The sequence below is a fragment of the Strix uralensis genome, chromosome 8, assembly GCF_047716275.1.
Source record: "Strix uralensis isolate ZFMK-TIS-50842 chromosome 8, bStrUra1, whole genome shotgun sequence".
Lineage (NCBI taxonomy): Eukaryota > Metazoa > Chordata > Aves > Strigiformes > Strigidae > Strix > Strix uralensis.
The window spans coordinates 7,582,992-7,604,342 of NC_133979.1; the positions used below are offsets into that span (position 1 = coordinate 7,582,992).

Consider the following 21,351-nt stretch of genomic DNA (forward strand, 5'->3'; position numbering starts at 1 on the left):
AATACACTTCTTTCCTTTATACCCAGGTACTAAGTACATGGATATCATTTGATATTTACATAGTCATCATTCAAAGCCTGCATTTTCTTTGTAATAAAAACTTTTTAACTTTTACTAATGGTCAATACAGAGATAGCCACTAGGAAGCACAGGTGCAAACAGAATAGAGGGAGACTGTCACAGGCATCAACAAAATATGAACTACACAGTGGAAAGACTCAGAATTTACCAAGATCCAGTGACAGACAAATCTTAGTGGGAGATGCTGGAGGTTTAGTGCTTCAGAAATTCAGTTACACATATACATACAGATATGGGAACAACATTCCTGTGAGAAGTTGACCAGACATCTTTAAATGACTTATTTGCCCTTCATCTCATTACTTACATCTCTAGAGTGTTAGACAGATGTGCAATTTAGAGCAACTGACATTAAGAAATAATTAATCCAGTATAAGTTTTTTCATTCTTTTCCCAAATTCAAATTCTATCACTGCCTGTCAGCAAAATTTCACTGAGGCCAAGGAAGATTCAAGTCTTCACCAATCAGTACTTAAAGCCTGAGTACATGAAAACATTTTTTTTGGAGCCTGAAGGAAAAACCGTTCCACTGCAGATGGAACCCTAACTTAGACACAGGTCAGCAGATCTTTGAAACCTTGGTATTTTTACAGTTCTGACATTTTCCCATCTAGGCTCTAGGTTATTTGGATCCCTGGCTGTCTTTGAGAATGAAGGAAGGCAGTAAGGAGGAAGGAAGAGATTGTATCTTTTAAAAAGTTGCCATTTCTGCAGCAGTCTTCTCTTGTACAAGACTTCTTTTATAAGGGATGAATGTATCTATAGTTACGACAATCTCACAGAACAAAAGTTCTATCTGGATCATGTATAAAAAAAAATCTTAAAAAGAAATTGTTAGGAATACTGTATGTTTTCTTGGATTATTCCTAGGATCTGTTCTCCGTATCCTATGTAGTCTCAGAATATATTTTTTAGTATTAACATTATTACCTATTTGCCATTCATGACTGATAGTGACCTATATTTCACATAAATTAAAGCCTGTGTAATACTGAATTAATTTAATATAATGAACAAACATTTTATATATATGACACAAGGGTTGCATGAGGTGAGAATAGATTTATAGTGACCGTAAGAACTACAGTTCCACAGAGCTGTTTCATACTGAAATATCCCAGCACAAATATCTTACCTGTCTTTTCACATTTTCACATTACAGCCACATATATTAATACTGTGCTTGTATCATTACAATTTTCTGGATATCAGGGGTGTTATCCTCATAATACACTAACAGAAAGAACATAGTACAGAAAATAGTGTACAAGATCTTAGTTCTACACTAAAGGAGCATACACGAATCCTGACCTGACATGAAATGCACACAAATTGAGATTATAAAGCATGAAATGTTATGTGACAAAACTGGTGTTCAAAAATTATGAATATTACTTGCAGTAGAACATTACTTGTAGCAAATACAGTCAAACTTATTTTAAAACATCTGACTACCCAAAAGAGAATATAGCATATAAGAAATCACTGCAAATAAGACATATTAAAAAAGGTATATCTTAGTAAATAAAGATGAGAGATTTCTAGATTTACCTGTATCAAATTCTCAAATATTCAGCAGTATTTAGCTTCACAGTACTGAAAGACTGCCATAGTATGGCATTCAATTACTGCATTAGCAATCAGCTTGCATTTTATCAAGTTATCCTTGGGAACAGTAGATTTAAGTACTGCTGTGAGCTCAGCATTTATGAAGGTATGTTTATGAGGCTTAATGCAGTGAAAAGCCAGAGTATAGCAGCAGCAGCATTTAGGAAGAACTGTAGCACAAGGAATACGGATGTCAGTGACAATATGGTGTGCAATTAACATTTCTCATTAGAAACATTCTCACAAACACAGCAGTATTAATGATAACTCCCATTTCCAAATCACTGATTTAAAAATATGTACAGTAAAATATAGGTTATAGAATTATTCCAGTTTATATAAATTAATCTGACTGCTTAAATGCAAATGTGCCTCTTGGATATTTACAGTTTTCAGCTCTATGCAAAGCAATTAAATGATTTAGTCACTACATTTTAGAGGAAAAGCAAAAGGACTAACAAATGTTAGTTGAAAAATATTTTCATCACACTTCCCTAGGATTTTAACATTCAGAAAATAGAAGTTCTCTAGTCAATATTATCACAGTATTTTGTCCTACTGCTGCAGATAAAATAATTTAAGGAGTGCATAACAATTATATAGTACCTTACCCTTTCTACCGGTGAACCATAGCATGCAATGACGAAACATAGCAGTGGCAGATGGCATTGGTGTTAGTAAATGTGAATAAAAGGATAATAGCAGAGAAATGGTGACTGGCAGACAAGACACAGAAATGTAGATGAAATGAATGCAAGCTGGTAAATCTTGAAGCAAAGCTCCACCTTTAAGCCAAATGTTGCCTCTAGTCTCCTCATAATTGAGCATTAAGTTCTATTTGGATACAAATTGCAACCTTCAGACCAGTCTTGATTCTCTTCATACAGAAATGCATAATTGTATCTTGATAACGAAGATCAGAAACGTTTTGTAAGCAAAACCCATAATCAGAAGCCCATTACTTTCTCCCCTTGAGTGATATATTCTTTACATTTTTAATCTCCAAATCCTGCCAGAGCCACAGTCTCTTTCTAGCACATATGTATCCACTGCAGATGTAAATCCCTGCCTAACCTGCAGCACCCCTGGATCCAGAATGTTCTCAGTGTGCTCATTCATGCTGTTCTGTTGCCAAACATTTAAAAATCATCCATCAAATACAAGTGGAATCTATTATAAGAAAAAACAATCTCTTCTTTCAGCTCACCCTGAAAATGGAAGGTTTTCTGATCAACAGTTATTGTGAAGGTGCTGTCGTCCTCATCGTCTATACCAATCACAGCTCCCTGTGAAACAAAGAACAAAATCCTGATAAGGCAAGCAGTGACATCAGCAGCATACACTCTATCACTACACCACTGGAATTTAAAAAGCATTGACAAATTAGAAGCAAACTGAATACAGTAAAGAGTGGAAGGATTCTCTGTTTAGTCATAGGGTGCAAGTCAGATCTTTAATAAATTTTTAGTTGCAGAAAAAAACATTTTGTAATTATTTGTAAAACTGATTTTCTGGATAATAATATGCATCTTTTATTTTTGCAATGGCTTTACACTACAGCATCATTATAGTAAACAGTTTTCTACTACATTCCACCTTATATTTTAAAAGGGCAGGGAGCAATATTTTATAAGTACTTTCCATGTATAAAAATACTAATTCATAGATACTCTACAAAAAGAAGTTCTTGACCTGATCTTATCTACCAGTCTATAAAAAAATAAATCATTCTAGCAGAATGAATTTGGCCCATCATGTCATGTGACTGGTACACTGCATGATCTAATTTTCAGTCCCTAAGTAAATATTAACAATAAGTCTCCAGAATACATCAAAAGCAGCTAGCTTTGTCTTCTAATTCCTCATGAATTATTAGAAGGAAATGCAAATAAATCGTAGAGTTAAAGGCCATCTATGCTTAGCTATTTGCAAATCTATCCACATCTTCATTCCTGTCCTCCCAAACACTTAATAAATAACACAGTTCCACCCAAAAGACAACAGTGAGCCTCTGCCAACTCCAACAAATTGTAACATTTAGTTCAAAATCCACCAATGAATTTGCTCAGTTTCTCTTCTCCAGGAGACATAGCATCAAGATCTGTTTTATCCTTCCCCCTCCCACAAAACAGACAGACATCACTGGAAGGTGCACATATTTAAAGGGTAAATTCTGCCCTTACTGTCAGAGTAAACAGCAAGTAATAGTACTACAAGCACCTGTGAGTCAGTTCCAAGTGCTTCATTTCATTCAGCCAGTGTCACACAGCAACTGCAGAGCAGGGGGTCAGGTATATATCAGGCTGGCCAAAACATAAGAATTGTTTTGGTACAGACTTGGGGGCAGAGGGGTCTGAATCAATCTTATTCACACACATTCTTCATAGCCCCTATATGAGGTTTCTGGCCAATGGTACCAGCTCATGTATGGCTGTGACCATCACAGGCACCACAAGACAGATTGGAAGGAACAGGTCCTATTTAAGAACAGCACCAACTGTATAGCTTCAAGGCTATATAGCAGGAAAGGATAGCTCCAAACTTTTTTCTTCCCTCTCTGCCAAAAGTGTACCACTTAACTTCTCCAAGAGTATCTTCCATACAGGCTTTTCAAGACAGCTCTGTGATCACTATAGAAGAAGCATGTAAAAAGTGTACCCAAGCCAGTACAATTCTGAATGCTTTTAGTGCCAGGACACAACCACCACCAGATGACTAGCCATTACATTCGGAGACTATCTGGTAATCATGCAGTGTGCCAGTAACATGACATAATGGGCCAGATTCATTTTGCCAGAATGTTGGGTTTTTTTCTAAATATATGAAGACATAAAAAATGTCTGGCACTTTATGTACATGTTTTGCTACACAAATCAAAAGATCACTGCAAGTTGTACAATATCATTCTCCTCACCAGCTACATCAAAAAAAAAAATCTTTAAGTCAGACACCAAGAACATGACCAAGATATACTCCCCAGAGAATATAGGTAAAACTAATGTAAGGCTGAAAAAATCAGACTAGGACAGCTAAGTCCTGCCTCCCTCCTAAGTGGTGGGAGAAGACTGAGGAGCAGGAAGAGCACACCACTGTCTGCAATCTCAGCACAAAGCTGCGTAAAGTGCACATGTTCTAATTGCAGTGCTGAGGCAAACGGTCTGAGCATAAGCATAGAAGATGCTTCTGTTGTCATGCAGATAACACACATGAACAAGAAAAAGAAAACCTAAAGTGTAAAAGCTTAATTGTATATTCCAGAAAATTTAAGTGGACTTAAGCATAGTATAGATGACACAGATTCCTCTATAAACACACCTTCCTAAGTACCCTATGACAGTCAACAAAAGAATTTGAAGATGAAACTTCAGGCCTATGAAACGTGTATCAAGAGCAAAAAGGTGAGGAACAAGCTTTTAAAAATCCATCCAGGAAAAAAGGAAGTATTTTAGCCAAATTACTTAAATTACATGTTTGTTTATGTTCACACCTACAGTTACAAATCAACAATTACTCTAAACAGAAAACCTCTTTGATAGAATTTCAGACTGCAGAAGCCCATCTGTTCAGCTATCAGTATCACTGTCATCTGCCAGAAGAGCTGCTTTACCAAAGCAGAAAAAAGAAAGATTCCTTCCTCCCTTACAGAAAAACCCCACACACACTTAGAGAAAGGATGGGGGAGTCGGCAAATCTTCAGAAAACTCCAAAGAGTAATTTGGGATGGGAGAGTGGCAGATGGGGGAAGAGAAAGGGATTGTTTTATGTTAAATACATATAAAGATGGATCATGCAATATTGAACAGATTGTTCACTTTTAATATTTCCTAAACTGACAGGCTGAGGCCAACCTCCACACTGACAGGCTTACAACACCATTAAAGCAAGCATGGTTCTTCAGACTAAATTTTTCTGCACAATGCAAAAAACATCCTCATGAATCTTTGGGAATGTTATGTTCTAGACAGTGGGGTTTGAGTTTACATTACCAGTACATTAAACAAGAGAAAGTGCAAAAAAGTCATCTGGAATCCAAGTGAATGGAGATTCTCTGTATGACTCTCAAAAGGCTATATGTACCCCTTTATTAGGCCCACAGAAAGACTAGAAAGAAGTAACAACAGAAGGAATTACTGGAAGAAGCAGAGGTCTGCTGCAACACTCATCACATCAAACCACAGCTCACCTTCCCTATACTTCTCTTACTTCAATACACTCAAAATGCTCCCATTCATACCCATTATCCTCCTGACTCCTTCCCCCTATTTAAATCAGCTCTTCACAAGACTGTGGTATACTGGAACCAGAGATTCTATATGGAATGGGAAAAAAAGAATAGAAAAAGGACTTGTGCAATAAATTTTTTGATACGTGCATGACCACAAGGTAGAAACCAGACATGTGCAAAGACATCACAGCATTCCCACCTCACTTCAGTACTGTCATTTCAAGCTACAACAGCAGCACTCAAGGTTAAACGTCCCAATCCAGAGTGCCTCAAACAGGTAACACTCAGCTTTCCCGCTCTGCATCTTCTTACCTCTGTTTCCCCAATTTGTACCCCCTGCAGCTGATATTTCAAAAACTTTGCCTTCTGTGTTCTTCCTTCCCTTTCCAGTCCTCTTTTGTTTCACTAAGCAAAAGCACAGTCAAGTGGCAGGCCTAAAGTGTGTCCAACAGGCAGAATGGAGGACACAGAGAATAAGGGCAAATCAGAAGGACAGAAGGAAGCATTTTGCAATGACTTCCATAGGTACAGAACATTTATGTATACACATACGTATCTCCACACACAAAGAAATGAGAACTGCAAACAGCAACTTTTCCATAGAATGCTACTAACCCATCTCAATCATATAATGCTTTTTTCATACTATGTATAAAATGTACAATGTTTTTATACAGTATAGAAAATTACAGAATGTAGGTAGCCCAGCACATCACTTGACCTCTAACATTTTCTTTCTTTAAATACTTCCACTATTTCAGTATTTTGCAGAGTCAGGAATAGAGCCCAAACCTCAAAAGTCTCCTTGCAGTTCTCTCCATTAAGCCATATTATACACAGTAAGTCATTAAGTACTGAATAAAACAACACTTACCCTGAGTCTAACACACCCTCGGCGTGATCCTCTCATCATTTTGTCTTTTGACTGAAACAGAAAGAACAGATCACTGGATTAACAAATACAGTAAGAATTGCAAGGAGAAAGTTAGTTATTCAAAGCAATTGAGAAAAGAATAAAGTATTTTTGTATAATGTTTTATTGACTGATTAAACAAGATGCAACTTCTACAAAATAGGTTAGTTATCACACAAAAGAAAGTATACCACCATGGTATGAAAAATTAATCCTTCAAAAAATAAGAATACCCCAATACAAGAAGTTTTGTAGATACCTTGAAGAAATACTTAGAAGACGCAGTCGACACCTTTACAGAAAGTAAAAAGAAGTGAAGAAGAAAGGAATTGAGAAATTCCTGACTGAAAAAGGGGAAACGTAATCCCCATTTTTAAAAATGGAAAAAAAGATGCGGGGAACTACAAGGCCAGTCAGTCTCACCTCTGCACCCAGCAAGATCATGGAGCAGATCCTCTTGGAAACTATGCTGGGGCACATGGAAAATAAGGAGGTGATTAGTGATAGCCAACATGGCTTCACTGAGGGCAGACAGTACCTGATAAATTTGATGGCCTTCTATGACAGGGTTACAGCGCTGACGAATAAGGGAAGAGCAACTGACATCATCTACCTGGACTTGTGCAAAGCATTTGACAATGTCCTGCACGACATCTGTCTCTAAACTGAAGAGACACAGATTTGATGGACGGACCACTAAGTGGATAAGGAATTGGCTGGATGGTCACACTCAAAGAGTTGTGGTCAATGACTCGATGTCCAAGTGGAGAGCAGTGACAAGTGGCGTCCTCAGGAGTCAGTGTTGGGGCCAGCGCTGTTTAGTATCTTTGCTGGCAACATGGACAGTGGGATCGAGTGCACCCTCAGCAAGTTCACCAACGACACCGAGCTGTGAGGTGCGATCGACATGCTGGAGGGAAGGGATGGCATCCAGAGGGAGCTGGACAGGCTGGAGAGGTGGGCCCAGGCAAACCTCATGAAGTTCAACAAGTGCAAGGTCCTGCCCATGGGTTGGGGCAATCCCAAGCACAAATACAGGCTGGGCAATGAGCAGATTGAGAGCAGCCCTGAGGAGAAGAACTTGGGGGTATTAGTGGATGGAAAACTGACTATGAGCCAGCAATGTGCGCTCACAGCCCAGAAAGCCAACTGTGTCCTGGGCTGCATCAAGAGAAGTGTGGCCAGCAGGTCCAGGGAGGGGATTCTCCCCCTCTACTCTGCTCTCGTGAGACCTGCCCCTGCAGTGCTGTGTCCAGCTCTGGGGGCACCAACATCAGAAGGACACGGACCTGCTCGAGCAGGTCCAGAGGAGGCCACAAAGATGATCAGGGGGGCTGAAGCAGCTCCCCTGTGAGGACAGGCTGAGAGAGTTGGGGGTGTTCAGCCTGGACAAGAGAAGGCTCCAGGGAAAACTTAGAGTGGCCTCCCAGTACTTAAAGGGGGCTACAGGAAAGATGGGGAAGGACTCTTTAACAGGGGTGTAGGGATAGGACGGGGGGTAATGGTTTTAAACTGAAAGAGGGTAGATTTAGATTAGATAGAAGGAAGAAATCCTTCCCTGTGAGGGTGGTGAGACACTGGCACAGGTTGCCCAGAGAGGTCGTAGGTGCTCCCTCCCTAGAAGGGTTCAAGGCCAGGCTGGACAGGGCTTTGAGCAACCTGGTCTAGTGGAAGATGTCCCTGCCCACGGCAGGGGGGTTAGAACTAGTCCCTTCCAAACCAAACCATTCTATGATTCTAAATATTAAAAATTGGCAGTACACTGATTTACACCTTTCTCCTTTTTCTCCTACTCTCAGAAAAGTGTCCGCATAACAAAATCCAGCTGTGCAGGCAGAATTGTACAAATTAAATTGTATCTGTCAGAAAGTTTCCCAGATCCATACCCTTTTTCATATAGATACAAATTTCATGTTTAGACAGGGTTCTATGTCTACTTCCTAGATAGTACAGCCTGCTTTCATTACAAGTTAGAAAAGTTATGTTTATAGCCATTTAAGCAGTAAGAGCCCAGATCAGAAAACAGGATTCCTACATTCATAACCAGTGCTCAAACCTGTAGACTAGCCTACCTTGCAGCTAAATTACTGGACTTCTTTAGTATCTGTTTGAAGCACTGACAAGGGAATTCCAGGGGAAAAAAACACACCCTCCCAAATAGGCAATTCTAAACAGCCAACCCACTTCTAGCTTGAAATTGTGATACCTTGAACTTTCAGCTATTCCCAGCACTGACTCAGGTAGATTTGTCAGTAACATTCTGCCAGTGTTGTAAGTGTTATTGGGCAATAGTGGCAAGCCCAAGTAGCACACACAAAAACTCTTTAAGATAAAGAAGAAAGAAAACATTTCAGTCATCCTAAATACTCAGTTTTCTGATAGATGCAAAATGTCTTCTGGTTTTCATCTACTCACACACTTTCTGTTTTATAAATAATAAATTACATGCCATTGTAGCCTTGTCTGCAAAGGCAGTCTTGTCTAATACTACCCCTTCTCTCTTACCACCCAAATATTCAAACTACGTTCTTTCAGGTCACAAAAACACAGCTATCGCTGGTATCTCATGAACAGATTCTCTTGCTGTCATCTTCTGAAATATCCACTTCTTTCCAACAGTATCTTAACGATTCCATCTAGACAATATATTGATGCGTTTATGACCAGCCCTATTTTCACTGAAGCCATTAGAGAATGAAATCTTATTGATATCACTGGAAAAAAAAAAAAGACAGAAATGAGAAGTATCAGTCTTAACAGCAACAAATTATTCTTCATCTGCTACATATTTGAGATATAGCTACAAGGAAAGCATGAAGCAGTGTCTCATTCACCAAATAGAAATTAAAAATACAGCAGTCAGAGCTTCAAAAAATGTTTTTGCTGATCTCTCATTCAATTCAGTCTCTAATTTGTCAGAGTTGTCTTCTGAATGTTAGAAACCATCAACATTAATCTACTTTACATCAATACATCAATGAAATGGAAGACCAGCAGTGTATCCATAACATATTCTACAGATAGACAATTTCTTTGTACATTTCCTGAATGAAAACTTCTACATAGGGAAGATTTTTTTTTAATTTTTGTTTTCAAAAACTCAAAACCAATAAAGGATCTAGAAACAAAGTACTCCAACAATTTCCTATCAGAAATTGTATACACTTGGGACACACCTCACTAGAGTACTTTCATTTTTTATATTCACTGCCTTGAGAGTTCTCCTAAAATGGGAGGACACTAGTGAGAGCTTATTACTCCCTCTGGTGGTTTCAGGAAGAAATATTGGCATAATCTTAGCAGGAGAGAAAATACCTGGACTGAGGATGCAACTCTGCAGCAGCTGTTGGAAACCTATCAGGCCTGACTGTCCGGACCACACGCTCCAGGCCCTCCGGCGTGCCAGACAAAGCACTCAGGCAGGGAATCAAATGAGACAAAAAGCAAAGGTAGCAGAAGAGACGTTTGGTTTGGTTTAGATCCCTCAACCAGCTAAGTGCAGGGAAGATGAGAGCTAGTCCTAGTGCAAGGGAGGGCAGAATCCCAACCACCCTGATTTCCACTGTGCAGAGTGACTATGAACTCAACTGCAAAAGATGCTCTAAAACCCTTCCTTTTTCTTGTACACCACATTTTAATTGAATGGACCACAGGTTCAGAGTGTGGTCCTCTATGCTTACATTTTCGCCACCTTCAGACAGAGCTTTAATTGGTTAATACCAATTATGACGAAGCAGTAGATCTAATTCATTCTACCTACATGGAACAAAGCACCTATCATTCCAGTAGCTGAACTCCCTGTGCACAAAGCATGCAGCTGTCATCACACATAGTGCTGTATTCTCTCGTTGGAAAACAGCAAATCTTTCACTGATTGCTGCAGGAGAGTACTTTAAAACATAACTCAGCTGACATTTTAGACTTGCCACACCCCTGCAAATCCAGACAGCTTCAGCTTCACCTTAGAGGATTATGTTTTACCCCTTGGTTGAAATTATGCATGGGTATCCAGTATGTCCTATACTTGGTCAAGTATTCTTGCATAAATAAAGCCATTCCATAACTGTTTTGAGGAATGGTTCCATTTCAGTGAACAAAATCTCATACAGCAGAAAAACATCTCTAAATAGCTAATGCAAAAGTGACATTTTACTTTCTTTCTATATTTAAAGTTTTAATAGGCAGCTATCTTTTTTCAGTGATGTTTTATAACCAGACAAAATGACATTTTCAATAAACTTTCAATACACAGTGTACTGATTTTGATGATAATGGACTTGAATAGGTTACAAGCAGACAGCAACATGAGATTAATTTCAGATGAAACTCAAATAAAAATTTATAAAAATGATGAAAGCTATACAGTATTACTGCAGAGGGAATGTAGGTATCTCCAAAAAAAAATATGGCCTTTACTGGTTCCTTTTTTACACCCACACAGTGAAGTTGATAAAATACAGAACTGATCTAACATAAGGCACTTCAGGTAACCTACAACTTCTCAGGGAAATTAAAATAATGCCTGGGTCTATCAAAAACAAAAAAAATCATATCCCCCCCTGAAGGCCCCCAGCATGGGAAGTTTAAGATTTGAATATAAAACCCAGCTGCTGTCTGCCTCCAGAGCTTCTCAGGCACAAGTTCTGCTTGTACAGAAGCACACAGAACTTGAAGAGGTACATTTTTGACTCACACAGCGTTGTCAAAGAAATCTCTAATATAAGTACACAGATGAGCAAAACCACTTACGACATTTATTTCCCGTTAGGGATGAAGAACCTGGAACAAGCTCTATTTATAAACAGTGATTTCTGCAGTTTAACTACATCTACAGGAGAAGCTTTGGTTTGGACCACTTCCCATAATAGTCCATTCTCATCAAATGGTAAGGCAACCCTCATTTTTCAAGCAGAAATAAAACCCAACAATTTTAAAACTTCAGACGCTAGTCCCAGCCCACCATTCCTCTAGCTTCCTTGCAAGGCACACCCCAGTCTCAGAGGAGGACCTCCTCGAGCACAGGGACACCATCTAACAGCCATGTTGTTTCTGTAGCTAAAGCTTTGACTTTTGTGGATGCAGTCATAAAGCAGGAACCAAAACACTGCAGCAATAACCAAGGATGTCACTGGGGCCCATTTAACCCTAACAGTTGCTGTGTATATCTGAAAAAGGTAAGGCAACAATTTATGGTTTCTGACATTACACTACTTATAGAATCCTACAAGAAATTAATGCATGAGAACCCTTAACTGGATCAAGGCGTAAAAAATACAGCACAATCATAGGACCCTCCCTTCACCCTCTTCCCTAAGAAGCACAGCCACAGACTAAACAGGCTATGTCTGCAACAGGACTGGGTATCTGATCACCATGGTGACCTTTTCAAATTTCTAAATACTATAATTGCCATTAAAAGTTCATACTGTATCATTCTAAGTTATTTTAAATAAAGCTTATTCTCTAAATTATCTGTCTTACCTGACAATTCATTAGCTCATTAGACTCAGCTTAACTGCTCCACTCCCAACCTGCATTGAGGAAAGACTTTTAAATAGCTAGAAACCTGAAACTGAATTGTAATTTAACAACAAAAATTGATCCTCTAGATTGATACTGGTTTTATTTTGCACACATAATAAAGTATAAAAAACATGCAATAGATTAGATTTTGCAGGTAAGCAGACAGATTTAGTACTGAACTGGTTTTCTTTGGATCCACACCTAGCACGTGATCTGTACTCTTCTGATTTGCCAAACTGTACCCATCTTGAACCAGATCCTACCTGAGCACCCAACTATACTTGATCAAATTAATGGAGCAGACAACATGGCTGGCTTTGAGAGGACAGACGACGTGTAGTTCAGAGGGCCAGCACAAAATTAACCAATCAAATATTTTTGAACAAATCTGAACAGGCACAATATGTTTATATTGGATGAAAAGTGTCAATGACATGTACTGCAAAGTAATGATCAAGTATTGGGAGAACTAAAACCAGACGCAGCCTAACTACTGAAGAGGAGTCAACAACTTAAATTATAATCCTATATTCAGTGCATCAAAACCTGTGATACAGTTAAAACTATGTACAAAATTCAATTTAGTGCTCCATAATAGCCATAAATATTTTTTATCCTGTGCCCGTAAAGTCAGAACTCTTATTATACCTAGCTTGCTTATAGTTTTGTTTGGTTTTATTAGACTCACTGAGCTGTTTTCAGTGCATATGACAGACCAAGTTATTACAGGAAAAAGCATCACCTCAGCTGAGAATCGAAAGCAGAGACCTCAAAGGGAATGTTTGTGCAAAAGCAGATATTTTCCCTGTTTTCTTGGGATCTTTGCACACAGCTGTTGATTGAGAAACTGTCTTTGCAAAAAGTGAAAGTCTCTACCACAGGGGCACCAGACTCCAGCTTCTGCAGCATCATTTGAAATCAAGTTAACCAGATTTATTTTCAGTTCACCACCAAAGGTTCATGAAACTGCTGCAAAATTTGAGTCCCCCCCCCTCATATCTGGGTTGTACAATCCACAAGCAGTTCTTCAATACACTACAACCAGTATTAAAGTTGCTAACTAGCAGCAATCTTTAAAAAGCATGAGGGGAAAAATATTTTTACACCACCACAACTACTTCCTCCTAATGACTGTTTTCACACAGATTTTGTTCCCGAAAGCATTCAATCAGCATATGTTTTTAAAAGTAGTTTGATGGAATGATTAACAAAACAACAACAGAATCTAAGCATTTAAATCTACTCTTTAGGCATTTATTGGTGCAAGGACTGTTAAGATGATGGGAGGCCACCCAGTTTTGATTCAAGAATACGGACTACTGAGTGATCGTACACAACAGTTTTTTCTTGCAACCCTCATTCAGTGTACAAGGCAGCTGTTTAACTCTACAACATTTTGAACAGTTCTCCTTTCAATACCAAGATATGTCAAATATCCACAAAGTTTTAAAATATTTTAAGGAACTGATCTTCCTATCTACTGGCTCTGTTTTTAGCATTGTTTGCACAGCTATGCCAGTTCTGCTTTCAATTTATTATACAATTAAAATATGTATTTAAAGAGTACACTTAAAACAAGAATTTAAATCAGATTTTCAACCTTGAGGGGTTCTCTGGATTACTTCTACAGGATTCCCAAGGGTAATCAAAGCTATAGCTGATGGGTATTTAAGACAGCACTTCTGCTAGAAAACACAAACAAAAAGCAAATTGCTTTCAACTCCCTGTTCCTCCCTAGCCATTTCTTTGTCTTCATGCTATCTTCCAGGATAATGCCAACACACATTTTTATGCTGACATGCAGAAAACAAATGACAGAAGAAATTCAGCTAAAAAAATACATCAGCAGAAAGTTATTTTTCAGCTGGAGTCCAGCTCATGGAACAACTTTACAGCTCCTGGGCCAGCAGAAGGCAGAAATGAGCCATTTCGAGACTTTTCTGTTAAATATTGTCAGTGCAACCAACTACACACTGAAAAAAACACCATGCTTCAGTAGACTTGCATTTGCTATACCTTCAAGAGAAAACATTGGTAGATTCACATATCAAAGAACACTGAGGGGAAAAAAGAAGTAATTTGTCAAAGCATTAGTCAAACTGATACAAAATGGCACACACTTATTTCATATTTTGCTCTTAAAAAAAAGAAAACAAAAAAGTAACCATTGACTGATATCAGACAATCATTTATTTGAGCAAAACCATGTAAAGACAGTATTTGGATGACAAGTCCAGATCGTAGTCTCTGAAATAATTCATAAACAATTTTTAAAAAATTTATTATAAGCAAATTTGAGGATGTACATTTCTATTCTGAAAGATAAAAAAACCCACAAACTACAGAAGAAATGGAAAAAATAAAACAATTTAGCATTATAAAAAGCCTTTGTAAAACAACTTGGAAATGCATGTGAAAAACATTTGTATCCACACTTGCAAGTAGTATTACTAATGTTCACTGCAATACAACTAGAGTAGGGAGGAAGGAATACACAAATGAAAAGAGAAGTAAGTGTGGACATTAAATTCTCATTTTTCTTCTGACTCACACTTGATGTAAAATCTTTTGCCTTGCTCCTCGAAAGTTGTTAACTATGTCACAAATGTAAATTGAATTTAATTCATTTGCTTCTGATGTATGTATCCAAAACATATTTAGGTTAACATCTACTCACTTTACCAAAAGACAAAGTTTACTAATTCAAATGCTTTTTTTTTTTCCCCCCTCAAGTGCAATACTATTGCACGCTAACTCTGAATCTTTATTCCACATTAAGGGTACTTCTCTGCAGTCTATTTTAAGTTACTACCAAAGAAGACTAAATACAACAGCACAAGGACACACCTATGAAGAGACACACATTTCTGGATCTAGCTCTGATGGAAAGTTCAGCTGCATCAGAAGTTATTACCCTGCAGTCTTCCACAGCTCCTCTGCCAAAGGTTAATTGGCTATTGGATCTACTGGAGAAAGGGTTTACTGCAGGTGCAACTGTTTCGATTGAAATGGGCTAAGGAGTCTGCGGGAGGCGATGAGCAGGTGAAAGCTCATCAGTTAACTGTAATCTCTCCTATCTGCAAACCTGTTTCCAGACTGCATGTCTATGCAGCCAGGCTGAAACAATCTCAGCCTACCCCACCCATGCATTATGCTTACAGGGAAGGGCCAGTTTCAGGCTCAAAAATCATTCAGTTACACTTACACAAGCAGAGCAAGGCAACTATATTGCTTGAGACTGAAACTGGCTTAGAGGGAACGGAGTAACATCCCTGTGTACCTGATCACATAGATAAGCCTTTAATTCAAAATACAAGTCTGCACCACAACAGGCCATTTTCCCACATAAATAAAGCCCCAAACCTGCTAACATTCCAAATTACTGTTGCTTATGTATCACAGCCTTATAAACTACCATTACTACTCTAAAACTGAAGGTAGAGCTGAATGAAACAGTATCCCACTACCTTCTCAATGCTAATATTAGTACTTGTGAGGCATGCGGTCAACTGGGACTTGATCTGAACTATCTTTCAAACCCATGCTCCAGCTGACCCTACAACCCTGTGAGTAATCACTCCAGCACACACGAAGAAGCACGCCTGCCGAAGGACCAGTTCTTTTGGCAGCCAGTCTTTCAACACAACACACACCCTTAGGTACAAGAAAGAATTCAGAAGTCTAGAAAATGGCATAACAAGTACTTTACAGACATATGTGCAGAAAAGATAGCACATGGATAAGGAAAGCATTCTAAAGTAAATGTTAACTGCAGGCATTTCTTAGTGGTAAAGGTACATAAAGCAGAGAACACAATTTGATTTCTTGAACTCAACTTGAATTTTTTAGGACAGGTAGGTAAAAAAAGGATGCTTAAATTTGTGAACTAAAAGTCATTATAATAAAAGAGAACATAAATTATACAAACTAAAAATGTAATGCATATGCAATACCTAATCATAGGAAATAATGAAATATAACAACTGATTTTAATTAAACAGGTGGAGACCACAGAATGAAAGTCAGTGCAATAATCAGAATCTTTATTATATGCACTAGTCATCAGCAAATGTTTCTATTTCTGTAGCCAAGCATTAAATGACTTTGTACCTTGGACCTCTACTTAGACCACTGACTAATTCATCTCAGTCAACCAGTTGACATTTGAACAGCCATTAAAAAGTAACTATAAAAGCACTTCTGTTTCTCCATCCATATTCCAAGGTGAGGGATTTTGAACCTACATGAACCAGAATTATTTGAGAGTCCATAACTGTTTTATGCTGAGAACCTTATAAACTCCTAGGTCTGGAGAGAGAAGCTCTCTCCTGGTAGGGCAGGAAATCCAGATTTAGGGCAAAGAAGTTTTATATGCAATGCTTCTGTATGAATATGCCTTCACAGCATGATACTCCAAGTTATTTGCTGTAAATCTATTTCAATTTACTACAGGTTAAATTTGGATGTTTTACCCAGACTGACGCACTAATAGTAATTGCTCCATGTTAATAAAACTTATCTGTGCCTGCACGCAGTTCAGCCAGTTAGCCTTCTCCTTAAAAGGCACATCCTTGAAAAAAGAGAATTTGTACTGTTAAAACATTTGTAAGTTAATTCACATTTTTATGTAAGAAGCTGAACAAGCTAGGAACTCAGGATCTGACAGTGGTTACACAAAGAAAAAGAAGAGTCAAGGAAAACATCCCTGTTTCTTAATACACTGCACTTTAAAAGTTCGTGCTGGAAAGTAGGAAGTCCTCCACGGAAACAGGAAAGTCAGACTTAAACTGGGAAGCAACCTGCCGCTGAGACAGCGCTAACGTGTCCGTGACCCCCGGGCACGAAGCGACCGAGAAGATCGCGGCTCCGCGCAGTCGTCTCGGAGCCGAGCCGCGTCGCCCGGGCAGGCGACACCCGCACGGGCCCGTCGGCGGGGCAGAGCGACCAAATCAGGGCAAGTTCCCGCTGGACAGAGCGGAGAGCGCTGAGGCAACGGGACCCAGGAGCCCAAGGCCATCCCCGAGCAAGGCTCCGGACCGCCCGGAGCGAAGGGGCCGGCCCCGCTCCCCTGGGAAAAAGGAGTCGCCGCCTGTCCGCCCGGGGGTGGGCGTGAGGGCCCGGGGGGCGGCGGCGGGAGCCACCTACGGCTCCCAAAGCGACGCCGGCTCCGGAGCCCCCGGCCGCCCAGGAACTCCCCGCGAAGGAACAAGGGCCGCTCCCGCCCGACGACCCCGCCCCGGCACCGCACCCTCCCCCCGCGCCGGCCGCCAGCAATAACAACGGCGCTCGCCCCCACCGATAAATCTCCCCGCAGGGCCGCCCCATTGGCTGCTCCCGCCGCCTCCTCCCTCCCCATTGGCCACCCGAGCACTCACACCGCCCCGAGTCCCCTCCCCGCCCCCACCCTGCGCCTCAACCGGTCTCCCAGCTCCTCACCCGCCCGGCCCGCCGCTGCCCCTCACCGTGTAGTAGGAGAGGAGCCCGGCGTTGTAGTCCAGCACGAACCAGCGGTACTGCCAGCCCTTCATCACGTTGGTCCATTTGCTCAGCGGGCCCTCCATGATAGACGCCATCTTAGGCACCGAACCGGCACCGCCGCGCACACCGCCCGCTCGGTGAGGGGAGCCGGGGAGAGACACGGCGGCCGCCAGGAGGGAAAGGGGCGGGGCACGCACCGAGGGGGCGGGGCCATAAGCCACACTTCCTCGGGGGGCGGGCAGTGGAGGGGCGGGGTTTGCGCGCGCAGCGGGGACGCGCGTCGTGGCGGGGTGGGGGGGGCAGCGCAGCGCAGCGCAGGCAGCTCAGGGGCTGGCGGGAGGCGGGTGAGGGCAGTGGGAGCGGTCGGGGTGTCCGGAGGGAGCCGCGGTACTTGGGTTTGTGGGTGCTGCCTGAGGGATCCGGTCCCTGAGGTGGCGGGCTTCCCCTCCCGGCTCAGGGGAGGTAGAGGGCGAGGCGTGAGGGAGCGCTGCGCGGTGGCAGCGGTGTGGTGAGGGCACGACGCTCTGGTGCTTCGGTTGTGGGAGAGAGGGCGGGAGGGCGTTATCCTTTGCCCTAAAGTATTTGGCCCCACGGCACTGTTCCCTTTCTCTAGCTGTTGTGCTTGTCCCTTTGCCTCTCTGTTGTTTGCCAGTCCAAAGCGCCCGTTGGGCTTGTTAGTTGAATCCAAGGGCCTGGGTCTTCTCCCGAAGGGCCTAAGTGGCCAGGGTCCAGGGTGTATAAAAACCGTTCAGGACTTGAGATAACCTTTTAAGGGTAAGGCTTATTTAAATGGGACACAGCTTTCCTGTGGCCTGATCCAAGAATGTGGAATGAATTTCCCAGGAGCTGTGGACAATTGCAAATCTGTTGTTCAGTGCAAGGCATGTCCTTTGGCACTGGTCTTCTCTGACTTAAGTACGTAACTTCAGTTGTACTCTAAAAACTTCAAAGCACCCGTTGAGATACTCATGTTCCTTCCTAGGGATTGACCATGTAGCAGTAGAAATGGTGCTTTTACCATGAGGTTTGTGTTTGTCATGCAATCTTTACAGTATTAATGGAATTACTTTTTCCTTTTTTTAACCAAATATAAAACTATTTTTTTCTTTTTAAGAATTTAATATAAAAATCCCTTTATAGTAGGGCTTCAGTAAGTCTAGTGTCTTAAAACATTGTAAGTTTATACCAAATTAAGCTAGTTTTAATAGAAAAATCACCCCAGTTACCCCTTTTGTGAAAAAGAATCACTCAAAGGCAGAGCTTCTGTGTTTGATTTTAGAAAATAAGAAAAACTTCCAGATTTCTAATTCATCTTCCCATTTCAGAGGTCACATTTCTTACTAGGTTGTTACCAAGTGGAATTTATAGCACTGACTTTATAATACTACTCAGGGTCACCTGGTGGTGTGTTTATGCATGGTGTTACCAGTTTAATCTAGCTAATGCACAAACCAGTTTTGAAACTGGTCTTGTTAATTTTGATAACATTCTTTTTCAAGTTGCTTGCAGACCTTACTAGTCTGTTTTCTTCTTTAGTTTCACTGACTAAACAAAGTGTGGCTGCCTGGAGATTATACCCAGGCAAGCAAAACAAAAAACATCAGATGGTGCCAGAACATTACTAGTACTACCATTTAAAGCTGTAGTTGGACTGGAGCTTTATTATCTCAGATCACTACTTTGACTGTATTATACCCCAAGAGTTGAAACTATGCAAAGAGCTTGTGCAAAAGACCTTTTTGGCTTAACTGTGAAAGGGCTGTCAGTAGGCAGAGCTTTCTCAACAAGAAATTCTTGACAGAAGAGCTATTTACCTTGGTTTGCCAGAGGCTGAATTTGCTGAACTTTGGCATATGCTGAATATCTTACTAGTTCTTTGTTCTCGTTGACTTTTTTGAGGGGAAATGTGCCAAAGACTTGTCTCCACTAGAAAAAGCATGTATTTTAGCTAGCTCAATTTAGCTAAACCTTAAAAGCCTTAGAGTAGGTGGAAAAGTTGTGTTAACAGGTGTTAAAGGGGAATTCATCTCAAAGTTTCTTTTAGAAATGTATATTCTCTTCTAGAAATGTATATTCTCTTTAGGTAATTTGGCAGAGACCGGAGAATCATTGTTTTTCAAAAAACCCCCCACAAATTGAAAAAAATACGTATGAAATTACAGTCTGTTATCAGCATTCAGGATGCAATATCATATAGGTTTATGTACTTTCTTGACATGTGGGATGATGTGTCTTCTGTGTGTATCAGATTACTCTGGTATATATTGAACATGATTCATGAGGGCATTGTTGAAGGGATTAGGCTTCACTAGTTAGATCCTTCTGATAAAGATTCTAGGTGCCCATTCAAATTGTTTTGAAAGATCAGTGCAAACATTTAAACAAATGAACAAACTGAAATTAGCCACAACTGTGATATAACCTACCTTTATATACTTTGTATATTATACCATTAGCATCAATGACTTTGAATAAAAAAATTACTTAAAATAGAAGTTAGTAAGTTACTTCCTTGCTTTAACATGTTCTGTCTGCATCCAATCTGGAACAGCTGAAGAGCTGCTGTTTTCTGTAATTATAGACAGTTTTCTTGTGATGTTCTCCATATTTTACAAAACTTATATTAGACTAGTATGTCACCCTCTTTGAGTAGAGTACTTTCTGTCATCTGAGAGAACTATGTACTACAGAGATCAACAGAACTACAGATATCAACAGAACTGAAAGCAGCAGCTGTTACCTTGTGCTGCCTTTCTTTTATATGCTCCTCCATCAGCTGAAAATCTTACCCAGCATCATTCTCTTGCCACGCAGAGGTCTCAAATTATCTTGCTGTAGTGTCCCAGCCACATGCAGATTTCCTGACCAGCCACAATGTTAAGCCCATAAAGCGGCCTCTGGAGTACTCAGACTGTCCCAGCAGGAATGTAGGGAGAAACCTCACATATGCTCAGTTCTTCCCATATATTCCAGGACATCCCAACTTGCACCCTACTTTTTAAAATTTCTTCAATGTTGTTCTTCGTTGTCCAAGCTTGTCCAGTAAATTACATCTGTGGTTCTTTGGCCATTACAGTTTAAATCTGTATGGTTTCTAGCCAAGAGGAAGGTATTGCCGATTTAGAGTAAATACCAGTGAAGGACAAGGGTAGAGGGAAGCAGGAAGACACTGAAAGTCTGATTCTTTGAGAGGAAAATGCTTTTCTAGTATAAATTTTCCTGAAGCTATAGCTGAACTAGCCTTAAAGAACCTCAGTGATAAAGTTGTGTGGCTTGTGGGTTTCCTTAAGGGTGACTGGGAGTGTGACTGGCAGCAGTGAAAGTAGCTTTAGCTTCTCCCAACAGCTGCAATTGCTTGGGGTTCTGTAGAACATAAGGAAGCCATTTGAGAAAGAGAACAAGTGACGTTTTGTTTCCTTTTCCCACTTCAGAAATGGACTGGTAGTTTCAATTTGTATTTCTTCTCCGATCAAGTCACTGTGTCAACTGCTGACAACATGATCATCATAATTAAGAAATTATG

At 40.3% G+C, this 21,351-nt stretch overlaps 2 protein-coding genes across 11 annotated transcripts in view; one reads left to right on the top strand and one right to left on the bottom strand.

Moving 5' to 3' along the window:
* The window catches only part of OSBPL9 (oxysterol binding protein like 9), a 66,306-nt gene extending 48,301 nt beyond the window's left edge, over positions 1–18,005 (bottom strand). For 2 of the 7 annotated variants that reach the window (XM_074876069.1, XM_074876067.1), the window contains exons 1-3: positions 17,813–18,005; positions 6,789–6,839; positions 2,897–2,975 (exon numbers count right to left, since the gene is read on the bottom strand). In XM_074876069.1, the coding sequence (XP_074732170.1) occupies positions 2,897–2,975; positions 6,789–6,839; positions 17,813–17,923 (241 nt within the window). In that variant the 5' untranslated portion in view covers positions 17,924–18,005. Of the gene's footprint in view, positions 1–1,632; positions 1,701–2,896; positions 2,976–6,788; positions 6,840–9,033; positions 9,053–9,332; positions 9,484–12,308; positions 12,344–17,786 lie in introns of those variants that run through there. The other 5 variants (XM_074876068.1, XM_074876070.1, XM_074876072.1 and 2 more) reach the window with 5 other exon arrangements.
* Positions 17,831–21,351, top strand: part of EPS15 (epidermal growth factor receptor pathway substrate 15) — a 72,638-nt gene continuing 69,117 nt past the window's right edge. For all 4 annotated transcript variants that reach the window (XM_074876062.1, XM_074876064.1, XM_074876066.1 and 1 more), the window contains exon 1: positions 17,831–17,965. The gene's annotated coding sequence lies outside the window, so the exon portion shown is untranslated. The remainder of the gene's footprint in view (positions 17,966–21,351) is intronic.